Source organism: Sylvia atricapilla, chromosome 1 (assembly GCF_009819655.1).
Source record: "Sylvia atricapilla isolate bSylAtr1 chromosome 1, bSylAtr1.pri, whole genome shotgun sequence".
In the NCBI taxonomy this organism is placed as follows: Eukaryota; Metazoa; Chordata; class Aves; order Passeriformes; family Sylviidae; genus Sylvia; species Sylvia atricapilla.
In genome coordinates this window covers 21354134-21373750 of record NC_089140.1, presented here as the reverse complement: position 1 = coordinate 21373750, position 19617 = coordinate 21354134, and the positions used below count along the sequence as shown (strand labels likewise).

At 42.4% G+C, this 19617-nt stretch overlaps 2 protein-coding genes across 3 annotated transcripts; one reads left to right on the top strand and one right to left on the bottom strand.

Moving 5' to 3' along the window:
- The first annotated feature begins 88 nt into the window (after window positions 1–88).
- Window positions 89–8105, top strand: OLAH (oleoyl-ACP hydrolase). The gene is made up of 7 exons (XM_066316949.1): window positions 89–182; window positions 2926–3057; window positions 4686–4824; window positions 5404–5503; window positions 6567–6736; window positions 7605–7690; window positions 7931–8105. The coding sequence occupies exons 2-7, from the start codon at window positions 2928–2930 to the stop codon at window positions 8062–8064; spliced, it is 759 nt and encodes a 252-aa protein (XP_066173046.1). The 5' UTR covers window positions 89–182; window positions 2926–2927; the 3' UTR covers window positions 8065–8105.
- A 488-nt stretch (window positions 8106–8593) lies between these two features.
- ACBD7 (acyl-CoA binding domain containing 7) lies at window positions 8594–17469 on the bottom strand. 2 transcript variants are annotated; one of them, XM_066316962.1, is made up of 4 exons: window positions 17255–17469; window positions 9342–9498; window positions 9180–9242; window positions 8594–9092 (listed from the first exon to the last, which is right to left on the bottom strand). In XM_066316962.1, the coding sequence occupies exons 1-4, from the start codon at window positions 17264–17266 to the stop codon at window positions 9019–9021; spliced, it is 306 nt and encodes a 101-aa protein (XP_066173059.1). In that variant the 5' UTR covers window positions 17267–17469; the 3' UTR covers window positions 8594–9018. The 2 variants fall into 2 exon arrangements, with proteins under 2 accessions (XP_066173059.1, XP_066173067.1); XM_066316970.1 differs by having other exon boundaries at window positions 9342–9459; window positions 17255–17458.
- Between the last annotated feature and the right edge of the window lie 2148 nt (window positions 17470–19617).

Sequence of the window (19617 nt, the reverse complement as noted above, 5' to 3'; positions counted from 1 at the left end):
GGCGCTCTGGGGGGGAAGTTAAAAGACAGGGTGAAGGGAGGGTGGAGGTGTTGGCTCCGTGGAAGGCAGATTGGCCCTGCAGAGAGACGTGGGCCGGTCGGAGGGCTGGGGAGGCGCCAACTGTGTGAAGTTTAATAAGGGCCGGTGCCGGATTCTGCGCGTAGGAGAGGGCAGCTGTGGACGTACGTATGCCCGGGGGAATGAGAGTCGGGAGAGCTCATTTCCATCGACCTCTGGTCGATGAAAAGATGAGTATAAATCAGCAGTGCCCTGGCAGCCAGGAGGGCCGTACGTGTCCTGTGGTGCATCAGGCACAGCATGGCCAGTCGGGCAAGGAAGGGACTGTCCTGCCCTGCTCTGCTCTGGGGCGGCCTCACACCTCGAGTGCTGGGGGCAGTTTGGGGTGCCACAGTATAAAAAAGACTTTAGGCTATTAGAGAGCTTCCAAAGGAAACCTATGAAAATAGTGAAGGCTCGGGAGGGGAAGCCACATGAGGAGCGGCTGAGGTCACTTGGTCTGTTCAGTCTGGAGGAGATTGAGGGGAAGCCTCATTGCAGTTACAACTTCATAGTAAGGGGAATGGCAGGCACTGATCTCTTCTCTGTGGTGACCAGTGACAGGAAACAAGGGAATGGCCTGAGGTAGTGTCAGGAGAGGTTTAGGCTGGATATTAGGAAAAGATTTTTCCTCCAATGGGTTGTTGGGCACTGGAGTAGTTTCCCCAGAAAAATTGGATTACATTGCCTAACTGGCCTATAGACTGACAGGTCTGTTATTACAGGACTGCAGACACCAAGTGGTCAATGTCCTGACGTGTTAAAGTTCCAGTGTTCACAGCCAGGTGTCTCAGATACGTGCCCAGCTGTGAGCAATCCAACAGCTTTGATAGCAGGCTCAGTACCTACCATCTAGTGGATCATTTGACTCCTAGGCTCACTGTTCCGCTTCTGTGTTTATTGCTGGGAGGTAAATGGACTGCCTTAAATCTAGATTTTGTCAGTAGACTTGAATCTACTTGCCACCTGGGGTTGCTTTTTCCCTGGCTTACAGAATCTGCAGACCAGGGGTTAGGTCATGCATGCACAAATGAGACAGGTTTACTATGTAGGGTTTGCAAGTGCCTGGATACCTCAGAGGCTTCTTTGGTCCTGGACTGCCCTACTGGCAAATACCACACTCCTGCAGTTCACAAAGACTTGTTTCATGGATTTTTAGACTGTGTGCTATAGAATACACTTTTCTTGGGGAAGTATCTTGCAGCCCTCTGCTGGAAGCACTTGTTTCTTTACCTTTGGCTTTCGGTTCCCTGCAGGGTGGGGCTGTTGGTCCATTTGTCCTAGCAGCTGGTCCGTGCGAAAGCAGTTTTGTTGTTGCTTGTGTTTTCAATTGTGCTTTTCAATTAATACTTGTCCACCTGCTATAAGGTGATACCATGACAATAAATAAAGCTCATGTAAAAAGTTCATCATGCCCTGGAAGCCTGTCTCAAAAACATGTTTGAAAAATATTCCAAAATTTCTTTGGTATACCTCATCTGTGTCCATTTTTAATTCTGCTGTATTAGAAGGATGTTGAAAGACTGAAGTAAGTGTGGCACGGTCCCCTGCTATTGTGCCTGGAGTGGATGATGTACAGGAGAGTCTGAGATAATTGGTTTTGTCTTAAGAGGGGAGTGCCAAATGAAGATGTCTTCACTAATAGAAGGATGTGCAGAGGATGGATAGAGCCAGACTCTTCTTGGATGTACTCAGCAAAAAGACAGAAGACTTGTGGATAAAAGGGACAGCAATCATACAGATAGAAAGAAAAGTGTCCTCACCATGAGCCATGGTTGAACACTGGAACATGGTTACAAGGGAGGTTGTGGAGTCTCCATCCCTGGAGATATTCAACACCTAACAAGACAAGATTTGAACTGTATGATCTCTGAAAGTCCCCTTCAGCCTAACTTATCCTGTGATTTAAATGATGTCTCCTTTTAATCTTTTATACAGCTCTCTATCAAACTAGAATTTTATTTTCAGCTTATTCTAAATGTGAAGAGATAAAAGCCAGGAAATGCTTTCTTAAAATTCAGGGTGGTTGTTTTTTTTTCATGGACTGAGCCATTTCTTTGCCGGTAGTTCAAGAAAGAAACATTCTTTTTGATTGTGAACACTCTAAAGTACATTTTTCTGCCACTAATTCATCAGATCATGCATCTAACGTAAAATTTATAGGGAATAAAAAAAGCTTGTTTCTCTTTAAAAGTGTACAATCTAGGAGAATCTTGATTCTGCAGGAGAATTCTTAGGTATCCTTTCTTTGTTGCAATAGGGTCTAAGTTAGATCTCAGGTAATAGACAAATAGGTGGAAGTAGATGAAAATATAAAGACAGTTTGGAAAGAATAATCAATTTTTTAAAATTGAAATATTTCCCTAACCAGATATGCTTAGATTTCAAATCGAGATTCAACTGAATGTACACCAAAGATTATTTATTCATGTAATGGTTCTTTCTTGTTTATAGCTGCGGGGGTTTTTTTGTTTGTTTGTTTGTTTTTGGTCAATGAAAATTAGATTTGCTGAATGTATCTTTTAAACCAGTAAGACAGACTCTGCAGGTTCTTTGTTTCAGGGAGAGTTGTATTATAATGATTGTTGTGGTCAGTGACTGAGCAAATTTTTAACTGAGACTACTGCCCAGTACTATTCTACCATCATTTATAAAAGCAGAACTGGTTTACAGTGTTGTAGGAAGATTGTCATATCTAGCAGATACTTCTTGTAGCATAAGCAGTTTTGATGACAGAGACTACTGCACCCTGTTATTTCAATTTAGACTTAATTCACTCTAATTTTCCTGTATCTGAAGAGCCTTGTTCTAGAATGATGTGTTGTTTTTTTGGTGGTTTTGGTTTTGGGTTTAGTTTGTTTTTTTAAGAAATGGAAAAGCTGGTTGCTTGTGTACAAAAAAAGCCAGATGCTCTTTGTAGACTAATTTGCTTTCCGTGGACTGGAGGTGGAACTTCACAACTTGCTCGATGGGGCAAACTCTTCAACAACTCAATTGAAGGTTAGTAATTTTTGTTGTTATAACAGAAGTTATGCAATTCTGAAATACACAATAGCCAGATTTTTAAAATGGAATACAGTAGTCTTGAGAGCACCACAATCTTTATCCAATGTGTATTCTCCAGAAAGGAAGGAAGAAGCATTCATTAGGAACTAGCATTTCCACTCTGGTGCATTTTCTGTACCACCTTGAATCAAATTACATTAGATTGGGTGAAAAGACTATATCCTCAGAGCTACATTTCAGAAGAGTATAGTAGGCTTGACTGCTTTAGAAACTATTGGTATGATTCAGAAACAGAAATGCACTGCGTATTGTTGATAAGCCAGTCTTCAGCAAGGTTAACAGTGAAGATGTGAGAACTATTTTTAATTTCGAGAGGCTGCAGTACAAAACTTATCCAGTGTTTGTACTTTGTGTATCAAAACTGAAATTCAGTCTATGAATTTTATAACAGTAAAATGACGCTTAGTTACACTACGAAGTAATGCTCATTGCTCAGAAGATGTATCAGCACTAAAAAGATCCACTGCTTGACCTATTTGAAGAGGTACCAAGGCCATTTTCCAGACCTTCCACAAAGAAAAAGATAATTTTGTACTGATAAGCATTGCCATTGCAGTTTTTCCAGTCTTCTAAATGCATGTATGCTTTCCAGTAAGCAGTTGCACATTGAATTTTCCTTGAAATAAGGGGAAAAAACAAAAAAGAAGTAAGAAAAAGTTTTTTTCCACTGGAACTACTTCCAAGAAAAGTTACTAAGGAAATGGCCTAGTGTAGATGCAGATGAATAAAGTCAGGGCACAGCATGTTCTTTCAGAGATGATTTCTGCAGAAAGTATAGAAGATGCAAACTTTTCTATACTGGTATCTGTGGTATTAAATAGGCATGACCACTAGGTTGGGGTTTATTCTATCTCTTCTAAAATACTTTGTCTGACCCATTACCTCTGCATAACTGGCAGGATGCATGACGTCCAGGAGATTTGAAAAAATCAGCTTCTTTTTCTGATCTATTAATTCCTCACTTTCACTAAACAGTGAGAAGAAAATCTTCAATTTTGAAAGGAAAATAGTAAAACCATGTAAAACTTCCTTCTCTATAAATATAAATAACTGTAACTATAAATATAAATATCCACCAATTTGCACTATGATCCCACATTTTCCAATGTGCACTACTGAAGAACTGACAAAGAAGAAACAGAGATTGCACAATTCTAATACAGTTTCACTTAGTAATGCTGCTCTTGAAAGGATATATTTTACACAACCATCAAACTTACTATTATTGAAATGAATGAATTTGAGGCTGTTATTAAAACTTACAACAATAAAATTGCTTTCAAACCTCAGCTGAAACCAGGATCTTGTGGATTCTGACCCAAGGCATTTATTAATCAAATCAGCTGGAGGGCAACATTTAAGACTAAAGGAAGAGTGGAAACCTAATCTCTTGCAGGATTAAATCACAGTAGCAGCAATAGCAAGCAAGTGCACGGTATCAAGAAGGATTAATGAAATAGTATGTATATTCTGCAGAATAATTAAAAAATTAGAATTATTTTACTGTATCTCTTTGAAATAACTGTAATTCTTTTCCCTCCCTTCCTTCACTTCTTCTGCAGTATATTGTATAAGGCTTCCTGGAAGAGAAAGTCGTCTTGAGGAGCCTTTTGCAGAAGACATGACAAGTGTAGTTAATGAAGTTACAAGTGTTCTGTTAAAAGAATTGAAAGAAAAACCATTTGCATTTTTTGCTCACAGGTAAAAATATATACATTTTTAGATACCCTGGTGAAGGAGCTTCTGTTTCTGAGCTCTAAGAGGAGAGAGTTACTTGTTTTTGTTTGCAAAATCTTTAGGAAAAATATGCTTCTGCAAGGATCTTCTGTCAATTCTTCCTAAAACATGCAGTTGCTCTCAAAGACTCTGGTTATTTATTTATACCTTCAGGCATAACACCTGAACATGTGTTTCTAATCAATATAATTACATTTGTTGTTAATGTTTGTGTCAGTGCTTGATCTATATGAATGCAGGGGGTGAACCATTCATGAAGCAGATTTTAAAGATTGCTGAGTCTCAAGTATTCAAAATAACTTTTTCTTACTGAAAATAAATGAGACTATTAAAAGAAATTAGGAAAACATCTTATTTGCAGAATTAGACTGTCAGAATATGCTTCATGTCAATTAACTAATATCATTATAATCAGTATGTCATATACGGTTTCAGCAACTGTTCAAGATAACGGGGTAGCACTGAAATTAAAATTGTATTTATATTTTCCAGTTTTTATGTATGTTTTTACTTACTTTTCTTTAATTTCTTCTCTTGCTGCAGTTTTGGAACTTACACAAGTTTAGCCGTTGCACTTCATTTGAAAGAAAAGTATGGACTGGAGCCAGTCCATCTTTTCATGTCAGCAGCACATGCCCCGAATGTAAGCTACGGAATCACTACCATTATGAAACAGAACCATAAATTAGCTACTAAGAGTAAAAATAATATTTTACACTATGCTATGCAGAGTAGTTTTAATACTACTCAACATTTTTAATCAACATTTGTTAAGAATCTATGGAGTGAAAAGTGTTCTGATGTAGATGCAGAACACGTAATATTCACTGCTGCTAGCATTAGCCTTGGGAGAACAATCTCCTTAAACTAATTAATTCTTAAACTAACTAATCCTTAAACTAAACTTTTTTATTATTATTATTATTGTGTTATTTAGTATGGCCTTTGGCTTAAAACTCAAAAGCAATCAAACCAAAATACTATGTGGTCCTCCTTACTGTGTAATGCGTGAAATAACTGTCTTGACCTAGTCTTTCATAAGCCTGCAGCATCAGGCCTCAATACATTTGTCCATTTTTTTCCTCTCTCCTCATTCTTTGTAGGATTTTTTAACCAGTTTTTTTTCTGAGACCAGCAGAATTAGCAGAATCTTTCTCAGAAAAACAGTGAAGTGGCATTTTTCCAGTCCTGTCCTCAGTCAGCATTTGCTATTTCTGTTCTTCAGTTTCTAAGGCTTCTTAGCAGTCCTGAGTATGAGCTAGTGATTGATTTTTGAAGTAAAAGTAAAAGTTTTGTTTGAGTAACAATTGAAGCAATTGTTACTCCTGCAGATTTCCATGGTCAGTTGGTCTCTTCAGTCCTACATTAGCCAAGTTTATGTCCAGTGCTAGGTTTTCCTTTCTCTTAGATTATTTTACTAGTTGTGTTTCAATAGTAAGTCAAGCTTGAACAAAGTAATATTAACAGTTATTTGTCTGTGTAAGTTTCAGAAATAGAGAGCACTTGGCTTGCTCATAATTTGTAATTTCAGTAAGCACAGGCCACTGACCCTTTCTGTGAAGTGTTCTCAGTGAATGCTAAATGAATCAGCCATCATATTCTGGAGATGGAAAATTATAGTACTTTTTACTAAAATAATTTGAATGAAAATATTATTTAAAGTATGTTATATACAACACCTGATCTGTTTTGTTTGGTACTGACAGTCTGCAGCACATCTTGCCCTCAAAAACGCGATCACACCTGATAATGACAATGACTTTCTTACATGTATGGAGATTATAGGAGGAAATTACAAGATTCCATCAGATGAAGACATTAGGAAAAATATGGTGGTTACCTCCAGAGCAGACACTAGAGTTTTTCAGACGTTTTCGTAAGTTTTACAGCTTTGTATTTGTACTTTATAAGTACTGTATTTGTATAAATACTGTATTTGTATTTGTACTTTGTATTTGTATTTTATATTTTTACTTTGTCTGATCATGTTAGGCTTTTCTTTTTCTTTCTTAGTAAATTGCTCTAATTTCTGTTATAAAAATAATAAGAAAGTAATATAAAAATATTAAGATTGAGAATTAAAAATATTAAGAATTAAGATATTAAGTAATATAAAAATAATAAGAAAGTGATATGTAGTTAATATATTATTGTTTTCTGAGGTTAACAATCTCAGCTCATCATGCTTCAGGAACATTGCATTCAGCCTCCAGATCCGAGGTCCTCTAGCCTAACCAGAAGAAAAGAATCCCTGTGTTCTGGGCACCCAGACAGCAATCAGTTTCCTGTGTTCTAACTGCTCTTCCCACTGGATGTTACAGAACAGCTCATGTAGCTGTGTGGTTAAGGCTTCTTACCTTGGCAAAAACAAGGACATTCTTGAATGTGGGACATTTTGGTCTTAGGAACCTGACACCGAAAGATGTTGAAATGTTAGAACTTGTATATAAGTAGGTAACATCAGTATTTATTGTAGGTGAGAATTTTTATTGCAGATGAAGCTCTTTTTTTTCCCCTAACTATTGGGTCATTCTTTCTTTACAATTTTAGATCTAATTGCAGTAGCGTAAGGAGCTCAGAAACTTCAAGATGCAGTATTTTCTTCTCCTGATGTCCTGTATAATCTAACTCCTGAAATTTGTTAAGTTTTGGAGAAGAACAAAAAAACCTTTTTTGTATGTGGAAGCAAATTCCAAATACAGGTTTCTTAAGGAATGTTTTATGACTACTTTTTATGTTCACAGATTTGAGAAGACAGAAATGAATATCCCCTTCTCCTGTGATGTTACCTACTTTTATGGGTCCAATGATAAAATATATGATGCACAAGGTACTTTGCTTAAATGGTTTCTGCCTTATACTTACACATTTTCTTGTTGTATTGTACGCATTAGAGTTTTCTAGATTCTATCTCCTTCTTAAAGCAAACAAATCAACAGAGCAGTTTCAATGTACAAACCAAAAAGTTGATATGGGATTAAAAATAATTATTAAATAATAACTTTGAAATAGTTATACAAAATTATCACAATAGTTGACATTTCTCTGACACTTTAAATATATTTTTTAGGTTGGCAAGAACTAACGTGTGGAGAGACTTCCTTTTATGAGCTTCCTGGAGATCACTTTTATCTGCTGAAACCATCTAATGAAAGTTTCTTGATAAAACACATCACAAGATGCATAGAAAATGCTGGTCCATAAGTATTTTCCTTGATTTTAACAGCAGAATGTGTAAGGTTAGTCCACAGCTGTTGCACAATTTCTTAGAGAGCTGGGACATAATTTATATTTGGATTAAGGTTTGAGCTACCCCAGCCTGAGCCTCAGATTCAGACCTGTGAAGCCTGTGGCACAGTTAGAAATTATGTTAAGGTGTGCACATGGGATAGTGGGTTCTAGGTGTTGATAAGTATAATTTTGTAGTGTGAACACTTTAGTCACCCTAAGAATAAGATAAACAACGTTTGTTTGCATTCTTTTTATGACCTGTAATTGTAAACCATATTAAAGTGACATATTAAAAGTAAACCATATTAAACCTGACATTTGGGATGGAGTAAAGGGAGAACGTCATGTTAACCATTTGTTTTGATCTATGTTGCTCTGATCCAGGCTTCCCATGTTTTAGAGGTTCCCTGGCTTCGCACAGCAATTTGTAATAAGTCACTTCTTTCTCTACATTGCATGCAGTTTTGCCTAAAAGATACTCTGTTCCTCTTCTGCATTCCTGATTTTTTTGAAAACAGACATTGGCTTTGGGTCTTAAAAAAGGTTTCATCTGTTCCTTCTTCTCTTGAACATGTACAAATTCTTCACTTTATTTCAAAACCTTGTTTGCAGAAAAAAATGTCTGTTATTTTACTGTTAGAGCTTCTCTCTTGTCTGCTTCTGTCAAAATTCTAAATATAATTTAATACCCACAAAAATCCACAATTCTCACAGAAAGCTTAATTTATTCAGTTCAAATTTATTTAGATTAATATACAAGCTAAAAATAGATTATATATGTAAATACCCTTTACAGTCAAACAGATTATGCTTAAAAGACATTAGTGTCAGACTACATGATAAGGACTTAGTATTGCATTTTTCTCAACAGAGTTAGTTCATTAGCTAATGAAGAGTTAGTTATTAGTGGGAATTATTTTGAATATTCTAGATCCCGTATTTTTCTACCATTTCTCTTGCTTTAGAAATATAGGCATTCATGGCATCCTCCTTTGATAAACCTGCAAAGGAAAGTAGGAGTCATTATCTCTCCTCATTTGTCATCCTATAAACGTGACTATGGGATGTAAATTTAAACGATGTAACACCTTTTTTCAGGTTCCATGCCTCCCATTTGGCTTTTCCTTTCAAATCTAGCATTCCTGGACATTCTGCCAAAATAAATGCATAGCTCTGGTTATCATGCAGATTTATGTAACATTAGCTTGATTTTATCAGTGTGAGTAAATGTGAAGTATATATAGTAATACCAATATTAATATCTCCAACAGTAGCCTGTTTGTAGAATCCATATAGTTCCTTCAGTTCTTCATCAGTTGGTCTTGTTTTTAATTTTTTTACATCTTCTGCAGCACCATCGAAGTCAGCCTGATGAAAGAACAGAAAGTGTTCTCTCAAGGGGTGTATCTAAAACATCAGTTACGAGACATTCAGTAGTATTATTAGATATTCTCAATGACTCACTTGGGTTTAGGAATCAGACAAGGTTTTTTCCCAAGAAAGAAGCTTCATAAATGTGTTCATAAATTGTTAGAAAGGGATATAGGCTTGTGTGCCTGATAGGAGCAGGCAGCCTCCACAATTTATGTGGTGTGTATGTCTTTTACAGTCACACTGCAGGTATGAAGCCTTTCACTGAACTTTACACGCCATAGTAATCTCTGAATTGTTTTGACCCTGCCTGCACTGTGTTGGCTCAAGGGGTGGAGCTCAAATCCCCTCTGCCAATTCACCCTACATTTCCACTGCTCTGCTGATAGGGAAGTAGGAGACCAGCAGCTAGCACAGAGGTGCCTTATGGAGATAAGCTACTGCCAGGACCACCTTCCACAGCTAACTCTGAAACACAGGACAGCACCGGAGTAAAGTGTAAATTTACTCCTTTCATCACTGTGAATCACACACATCAGCCTGAGGCTGTAGCCATTTTTGCTATAAAGCAGGTCTCAGGCTGAGGTTTGGAGTTCTGTTTCATGCCCAGAACATTTCAGAGAGAGACAGAAAATCTATGGTGACTACAGACCCATCAGATCACTGCACTACTCTAATGCAGAACGATACAAGCACTTTAACATGCTATGTTCTGGTTTCAACAATGATGTTAGCTTTTGAGTTGGATCTGCACAGTATATCCTGCACGCATATTTAATATGTACAAAACCAGCTGTACTGGTTTTGCATGGCCTGGTTTTTGGTAGCGGGGTGGCTACAAAGGTGGCTTCCGTGAGAAGCTGCCAGAAGCTTCCACCATGTCCAGCAGAGCCAGTTCCTGGTAACTCCAAAGATGGATGTGCCACTGGTGGATGGTGCAGACCATGGTGAAGCAGCTGTGCCCTGCAGCCCATGGAGATGCAGGGATTCTCATACAGCCCATGGAGGGCCCCACACCGGAGCAGGTGGCTGCCTGGAGGAGGCTGTGACCCTGTGGGAGGCCCATGGAGAGAGGGGCCCTGCTCCCGGGCTGGAGCAGCCTGTCCTTGCAGGAGTGCAGCCCGTGGGGCAGTGACCCACACCGCAGCAGCCTGGGGAGGACTGTTCCCCACGGGATGGGCTCACGGGTCAGCAGCTCACAGGGAGCTGGTGCTGGTGAGATGAGCTCACACTGGAGAGGTTCCCAGAGAACTGTCTCTGTACCCACCCCACGGTGCAGCAGGGGAACAGCCCCTCTCCCTGAGCACTGGGAGAAGCCACCGGTGATGAACTGACCATAACCCCCATTCCCTGACCCCTTGCACTGCTGGGGTGGGGGGTGGAGCTGGAAGGAGGGAGGGGTGGGGGGAAGGTGTTTATAAGGGCTTATTCTACTTCTCATTATCCTGCTCTGATTTTGTTGGCAAAAAATTCATTTTATGTCTCTAAGTTGAGCCTGTTTTGCCCTCAGTAGTATTTGATGAGTCATCTCTCTCATGGTCCTTCATCTCAACTTATGAACCCTTCATTAAATTTTCTCTCCTCTGTCCAGCTGCTGAAGAGAGTGAGTGAGTGGCCTTGGTGGGTGCTTGCCATCTGGTCAGCATCAACCCACTACACCAGCTTAAAAGTTTGTGTAAAAGTCAGCAATGATTTCAGCATGAGTACTGAAGTGAATAAAATTAAGGGACTCCTAGTTGTTCAAGTGTTGGAAGTTTGGTTACTCTTACTTGTTACTGTTGAGTGAGTGCACTGGTATCCATAGCAACTTGCGTGCCCCTTACCTTCCCTCGAAAGTTTGTATCCCAAACCCCAGTTTCTTACCCTTTGTATTGTATACCCCTTGCCCTCTGCTGCTCCTCCCGCCTGGCCTCTGCCTGCTCCACTTCCTGTTCCCTGCCAGTGCCCGGCCTGCCCATCAAACTGCTGTTGCCACCCTTATGGAAAACCCAAGGACTCCCATGAAGCTCCGCTCCAAGAGGAAGTGGAGTTGCTGGCAAAATGGTACAAAAGCTGCAATCCAACAAAAAATCCAAATAAAAGAAAGACACTACAACACCAAGAGGACCCTCAGCTACCTGGGGACTGATTCTGCCTCCTCGCCATAACTGCAAAAGGACTGAGCAAAGGTGAGGACCCTAGACTAGACGTGCCAGCTTGACTTCCTGAGAACACCCGTGAGAGCGAACTCCCGGCTCTGCAGCGCCTCTGCAGCAACGAGGGCAGCGGCAGGATGGACCCGACCCTCCCCTTTGGTGGAGCAGCAGTGGTGTAGACCATCCCTCGAGCTTCCCCTTTTTAAATAAAGGCGTCTAAGGAGTTAATATCATCTCCTGCCCTGGTCATTTCTAACAAGTACTGCAGTTCTGTTTAAATCAGTGAGATCCTGGCATTACCTCAGAAGTCCTCACTGTGCTTCTTTATGCCACCTTTCCCTTTAGCTACAGGAAAGATTAGATTTTTTTTAAAGTAAGGAAACCTAATGCATGTTTGTCTCCTTAACTGATGCCTTTCTCCTTGGCAAGTGACTGTGCTGGTGATGGAAATAAGCAAATATGAGTGACAGCTAGTTTCACTACAGAATTCTGTATTTAAACAGAGAGAAAGTACAAGAGAAAGGTTATTTCTGTTTTTAAATTTAAGAAGGAAAAATAAGTAGCAGTTTAATTAGAGAGTGATGTTCAAGCATCTTTCCTCACAAAAAGGCCCCTTCCTGGAATCATGAAACTACACATTCATTGATATAAGGACATGCCAGCTGGTGGCTGCATTAAGGGAGGAGCAGCAGGCAAAACAGGGTAAGGACAGGTGCACTGCAGCTTCCTGCACAAACACTTGGCCACTCTACCACCAAATGAGTCACCTCTGCCTCCTGAGATGGAATTCACTTTTATTTTGGTCTGGAAATTTAGTTTGGCTTATGAGATTCACCAGATACAAACTTCTGGGGAGTTGCTAATTTTTTGCGAATTTTGAATTGATATATGAAACCCACAAAGGGCAAGCACAAGTCTTCTAAGAACAAAAGGGCTCACCACAGGAGGAGGTGCATCTGTAACAGCTGCATTGCAACAGGAAGCCACATTTAAAAGGAATGTTTTTAAAAAAACATGATGTGTGATTAAAAGGGCATTCTAGCTCCCTGAAAAACAGCAATTAAATCTTGAGTATTCTTTAAACTGCATCTGTAAATTCACAGAAAATTAGGTGTGAAGGATTCATGATGACAATATACATCTCTAGGTCTGTCAGCTCATAGCACCCTTAAGGTAAAATGAAAAGACAAAAATCCTGCAGCAATGCAGATGCTTTTTAATAAATACTCTTCCAACTCAGTGAGAATCTCACTATTTGCATAACTGACAAGCAGAAGTTTCTGGGAGATTCCCACCAAGGCCTCACTAAACCAAATGCCCAGTATTGGATGGAGGAGTATAGAGAAGTATTGGTGTGCTAAAATTGATAAAGACTGTATTAAGTTTGAGAAATGCTGCTGTTCTATTTTGAATATAACAATCCTTCTGAGAATTAGGCATATTCCCAGTGCCATTTGTCTTCCTAAAGATCTGACACTTGGTCATTCAATAAAGTATATGATTTGGCAGTTTCTGCACTAAATTCTAGATTAAATTACTTCCACATTATATTCTTAAATCTAAAACTTTATATACTGAAATATGTAATTACTTATTACTTTGTTCCTGTTTTAATAAAAACAATTCTAAGTGTTACTAAAATGCATCTATACCATTGAACCATAGAAAAACATGAAGCTTGAAGTCCAACTTTTTGTGTCTGATTTCTTTTAACACTGTAGTTTTGTTTTTTTAAACAGACAAGTATTTGAGAGTGCTGCAAAACAAATACAGGATTTTTCTAGAATAAAAACCCAAAAGGTTTAATACATTCATATGCTATGTATTTATGTTATATGCAATTTAGATAAACCAAAATTGTGTGCTGTAGACTACATATAAAATAAAAGCTGAATCAATAATGTTGAAATGGCCTTACAGCATCCCTTCTCATGTGTTGTTTCGTCGGTTGGTTTTGGTTTGGGTTTTTTTGGGTTTTTTTTTTTTGGTAACAGTAATATTTGCTTTCATGAAACTCTTGAAATTTTGTTTTTTTTATGCTGTGTTATCTCTTGGTCTCCTTCTGCACAGCAACTGTGCTTGGATTTGCCACAAGCACCTGAAATGCACCAAGTTAGATGTCAAGCTCAATTTTACTTTTTCATCAAAAATTGCAAAGGGCTTAGTAAGTAAGTAAATAACTATTCTTCTTTTCAGCAGCAAACCCAGAATGGTGAAGCCATTTGAGGCCAGAAGTCACACCAGCACAGGGAGAGAATTGGGCAGAAGCACCTTGCCCTGTGTCTTAGGCACAGCATGGGTGCCTTCAGCCTGGGAGCAGGGAGGGGACAGACACACTGCCACAGACAGCAGTCTAAACTCACAGTCCTTGTGAGACTGCTCACAGGGCTTCTTTTGACAGTCAGTTGCCTTATCCTTCCATGAAAACAGGCCTGTTCCACTTTGTACTCACCTGGGGAAAGAGGCAAGGACATGGGGATTGCAGAGGAACTCACATGCTCTGAATTTACATCCCAGCCCACCCCTGAGTCACTCCAGCCATGCCATGCTGCTGCACAGTGTTCCAGGCACTGCAGAATTAGGATATGAGGGCGTTTTATACTAAGGCAGCAAGACTAGTCTAATTACACAATCCCTCCTGTGCACTAATAACATATTTTTGATAGATGTACAGCGTTTACAATGAAGAAGCATTTAACAAGGGGAAACAAAATCAGCAATGCAAACTACCTTACCAAGGAATTAAAAATAGTGGTCCAAAGAAACTGGAAACTACGTATGTTTGATGCTCCTCAAAGCAAAGCATTTATAGTCACACTGTTGGTACAGATGTACAAATCCCAAAAGGGATGGAATTTACTCTCGAAAATAAATGTGATATCCTAACCAAGGATTTTTAAATAGGTACAATTTTATTAAAATAAGTATTTCATTATTTATCCAAATATCTGAAATGTGACATTCTTGACTACACCTATGACTGACTCCTCCATCACAGACATCTTTTAATATTATCCACACAGGTGTGAATAAAAGCAGGATTCATGCTCTGTTAACTGTAAGATTTAAAACTGTATCAAAAATAAACAATAACTAGGTTGCCACGTTTTTAGAGTTTAAATAAGTAAGTACTGCATGACAGCCTCTGCCTTGTACTGATGTACAAGGACCACTGAAATCTGTGGAAGTCTTTCACATGTCTGGAATTGTTTTCTGATCTAAACTTCTGTCTTGGTTTTGTCTGGGGTATAGTTAATTTTCTCCCTAGTACCTGGTACAGTGCAGTGTTTTGGATGTTGATAACACACTGATGTTTTGGTTGTTGCTGAGTAGTGGTTGCACTGAGCCAAGGACTTTTCAGTGTCTCATGCTCTGAAAGTGAGGAGCTGCACAGGATTCTGAGGAAGAGGGGGGAACACATCTGGGACAGCTGACCAAACTGGCCAAAAGGATATTATACATGAACATCATGTCCAGTGTAGAAACTGGGAGGAATTGGCCAGGAGGGACTCATTGCTGCTCAGGGATGGGCTTGGCCTTGGTCAGTGGGTAGTGAGCAGTTGTATTGTGCATCATTTGCTTCTCCTGTATTTAATTGCATATGCTCTCTCTCTTTTTCTCTCATTACTACTATCACAGTATCATATTTTACTTTTTTTTTTAAATTATTAAACTGCTCTTATCTCAGACTATGAGTTTTTGCTTCTTCCCCCTTCTCCTCACTGCCAATTCTCCTTCCTATCCCACTGTAGGCGAAGAGAATGTGGGCAAGCAACTGCATGGTACTTATTTGCTGGGTGATATTAAACCATGACAGCTTCACAGTAAGAACAAACCAGAAGCCCTGTTCAATTGTACAAGATAGAAGATAAAAAAATAAGTTAAGGAAACCATTAAGTTAATAACCTCATCTTCCTATAATTTTATTCTATTTGCAGCTATAGTAAAATATCATAAGATAGCTTAAAATTTTGCAAATGTATATCTTACAGAGCAAGAAATGTGCAGAAATGAAATCTAAATACCAAACTTTTCTTTTTTTATTCCCCTCTAGCCAATCATTCTGCACAGATTGAGGCTTAGGATTTGCTGGCTTAAGAGCAGCCTGTAAAAATATAATTTCCTTTTAACCATGTGCCCATAAAATTCCCTTTAACTCTTCAAATAAAAAGCATAAAAAATATACAGACATAAAACATACAGACATTCACATGTGCCTTAAGATAAAAGCACAAATTATCAAACTATTATCAGACACTGCCTTTTTGCAAAGAACAAAAGCTTGACTGAATTCTTCATTTACAGCAGAATATTTTACCAGTTTGCAAAACTGATAAATATTTTACAACTTCACTAATGAGAACATTATTTTTGTCATTTGTCCTCATTCCCATACAGCTAGATTCAAGAAATTTATGGATTGGTAACTGTCAACCAACCAACTAGACAAGTTCTATAATGTCTAGTGCAGAATGTGTACAGTATCTTAAAATTTCAACCACTGATTTTTATGTGAAAGTGTAACTATATACAGGTGTGGAACACCATATCATACTACATTCAGCTCTTATGATTTATGGCTCATTGCTCGTGATTCTCATTAGGCTAATAAATTCACTTTCTAGAGTGAATTCAAGGCAGAATAAAACAAACTACAATTTCAGGAATTATTAATTAAGCAAAGGTGGCATTATGTTTGGGATTTGGCAATTTTGATCCACTGAAGAAAGAGATTTCTTCTTAGCTGTAACACAGCACAATGAAACCTCTGTGCTATTCAACATAATTGCAGCTCAGAAGAAAATTGCTAAGCTGCTGGCAGTCCCTGCATCTAGGTCAGAGCATTGTACTGCTCACTCTTTGCAAAATGCACACTAACTAAGCTGAGACAGACATAATGAGATGGGAATAGAAGAGCTTGCAAATCTTGAAGTGAAAGGGATAATAGGAAAGCCTAAAGCTTAATCCATCAGGCATGGCCAAGACAAGGGAAGTATTCATAGTTCTCCACAAATGTAGGAGGCTAAAAGCCAGCAATAATTTCCTCAACAGCTATTAAAGCTACAATCAGAGAGAATGTAAAAAGAAGCGCTCTTTATAGCCAGATGGTAAGAAAGTAGAAGCTCTCCTACCAAAACACAAACTTTTCAAAATGTAGCAGTCCAAAGATGCATACACCCAAAAAAATACACACAACTTCCTTAAAAATTATTTACGTTTCCCAAATGCATATATAACACTGTCTCAGTGTTAGATGTTTTCCTCTTCCTTTAATAGCTCCAAGCAACCAGCTAGATCCTAAAAACATAAGCATGTACCTGTCTTTCCACGTCTAACTCAGTCCTAGCAAATTCAGATCCACGCCTGAAGAAACATAATTCATGTGATGCTTTGAACGGGTAAGGCTCCAAAATAGTACTTGACCTATGAAATAGTTCAAATTAACCAGCATGCTTCTCACCCTCCCCTTGTGAAAACTAATGCACTATTTAACCTCCAAAGGTTTAGGCAGATTTCTCTTGCCGCAAGGTAACCTTGATTTTGCGGTAAAAATCCTGATACTGAAGAAATGCCACAGTCCCCAGCACGGCATTACACAGACGCACAGTGCACCCCTCTCCTCTCGTCTCTGTCTCACCAGATGCAGACGTGCGTACCTGAAGAGTCATGATGCTGCGAGGATGCGCTGGGACCGGCCTCGTTCCTTCTCCGGCGGGGACGCGGCGCGTCTGCCAGCGGGCTCCGGTGGCGCTGGGACGGTGCCCGTGACCTCGGCTCGGCAGCAGAGCAGCGCCGACAGCGCACAGGGAGTCTGCCGCCGCGCCCCTCGGCACCGCCGGCACGACTGAGCGGCGACAGGCGCCGGGAAGGGGCGGCGGGGGCAGGGAGCATTAAGCCCCCGCTCGTTTCCGCTGAAAACCCGAGCTCCGGCCATACCGCTGGGGATTAGGCCGCCACGTTGAGAGCAGTGATACAGAAACATTCCCGAGCCGTTTGTTCGGCAAAGGGATTTCTCGAGTGCTCTCACTGCGACCAGCCCAGTTATTGGTTGTGTTCCTTCTGCCGCAGTCCCTGCCCATGCCCGTGTCCAGCCAACCTGGGACCTCGCACCCTTCAGCTGCAGCTCTGAAAAACACGTGGATCATCGCAAGGATACCTCACACAAGCGGCTACACACACAAAACACACGGTGAATGCTGCTTTTTAATTTGGTCTACTAAGTACAAAATAAAAAGAATATTAAATTAATTGATAAACTACCCTACAAATGTAACCACTGAAGAAAAAAATTCCCTCCCTCTTGTATCAATCAATTATTTGTAGTCATGCCTCCATGCATGTGCATCATTCCCTAAACATAGTTTGATCTATGGTAGGTACTTCTGCATTTTTAACCTGCTAACTTCCATAAAAACATGCCAAAAAAGTAATTAGAGAGGAAACAAGTCCAGGTTAAATCAAGTCATGAATTAACGAGAAAACAATCCAAGTAAATTAAAGTAAATAGGAGATTTAAAAAAATTTAAAACATCTCTGAAGGACCAGTGCCCTGACGAAGTACCTCTGCTCTTTCAGGGCCAAGAGGCTGTACTTAACTATGCTGTGCACTGCAGTGAATGTGAAAAATGAACGTGCTTGTGACGATTTGTTAACCTGAGGGCATATTGCGGGAACACACCGAATGGAACCAGTCCTTACCTGTCACCTTGGTCACAGAACACAATGTCCGTGCACAGCACGGCGCACACTGCACTGCAGCGAGGGACACTCCTGTGGCTGTGAAGTCCCTATGAAGCACCTGGTGACCTGGCCCCCACTGCGTTAGCTGACATAGGACTAAGCACGTCTGCCATCGCCTCTGCGACAGTTTTCGGGAGCGCTTGAGCCCCGGGAACGCCAGTGGTGAGCCTACGATGAGACCTGCCAAGAGCAGGCCCCCAGCACCAGCGCTTTAACGCCGCTTGGCACCAACGCTACAGCCGCTTCGCGATGCGGCTTTGAGCGCAGCCCGGGCACCGCCCGCCGAGCCGCCACAGCGAGAGCCGCCCGAGCGGCGCACCGCTCCCTCCATCCCCACAGCACCCGGGCTCGGCCCGCTCCATACACCGCCCCGCCGCGGAGCCGGCCCTGCCGCCGGGGGCGGAGCGGGGCCGGGGGCGGAGCGGGGCCGGGGGCGGAGCGGGGCCGGGGCGGAGCGGGGCCGGGGCCGGGGCGGAGCGGGGCCGGGGGCGGAGCGGGGCCGGGGGCGGAGCGGGGCCGGGGCGGAGCGGGGCCGGGGGCGGAGCGGGGCCGGGGCGGAGCGGGGCCGGGGGCGGAGCGGGGCCGGGGCGGAGCGGGGCCGGGGCGGAGCGGGGCCGGGGCGGAGCGGGGCCGGGGCCGGGGCCGGAGGCGGAGCGGGGCCGGGGGCGGAGCGGGGCCGGGGGCGGAGCGGGGCCGGGGGCGGAGCGGGGCCGGGGGCGGAGCGGGGCCGGGGGCGGAGCGGGGCCCGGGGCGGAGCGGGGCCGGGGGCGGAGCGGGGCCGGGGGCGGAGCGGGGCCCGGGGCGGAGCGGGGCCGGGGGCGGAGCGGGGCCCGGGGGCGGAGCGGGGCCCGGGGCGGAGCGGGGCCGGGGCCGAGGGCTGAGCGGGGCCGGGGGCGGAGCGGGGCCGGGGGCGGAGCGGGGCCCGGGGCGGAGCGGGGCCGGGGGCGGAGCGGGGCCGGGGCGGAGCGGTGCGGAGCTACGTCCCTCGGCGTGTTCCTGGAGCGCGGACGGCCGAGGTAGGGCCGGCTTTGCGCTGGCGGGCGCGGGGCAGCTGCGGCCTGGACCCGCGGTCGGGGCAGCCGGAGGCCGACCCGCTCTCGGGGCCGCCTGGGCCCGGCCCGGCCCGCGGTGCTCGGCGGGTGGGGGCGGCGGCCCGCGGTGCGGGGAGAGGGTGCTGCGGTCGCGGCGGAGCCCCTGCCACAGGGAGCGGCGAAAACCGCAGTGCGCTGTGCTGGGGCCGCGCTTAACCCGCGTTTCCCCGTTGCCAGGCGCTGGAGGA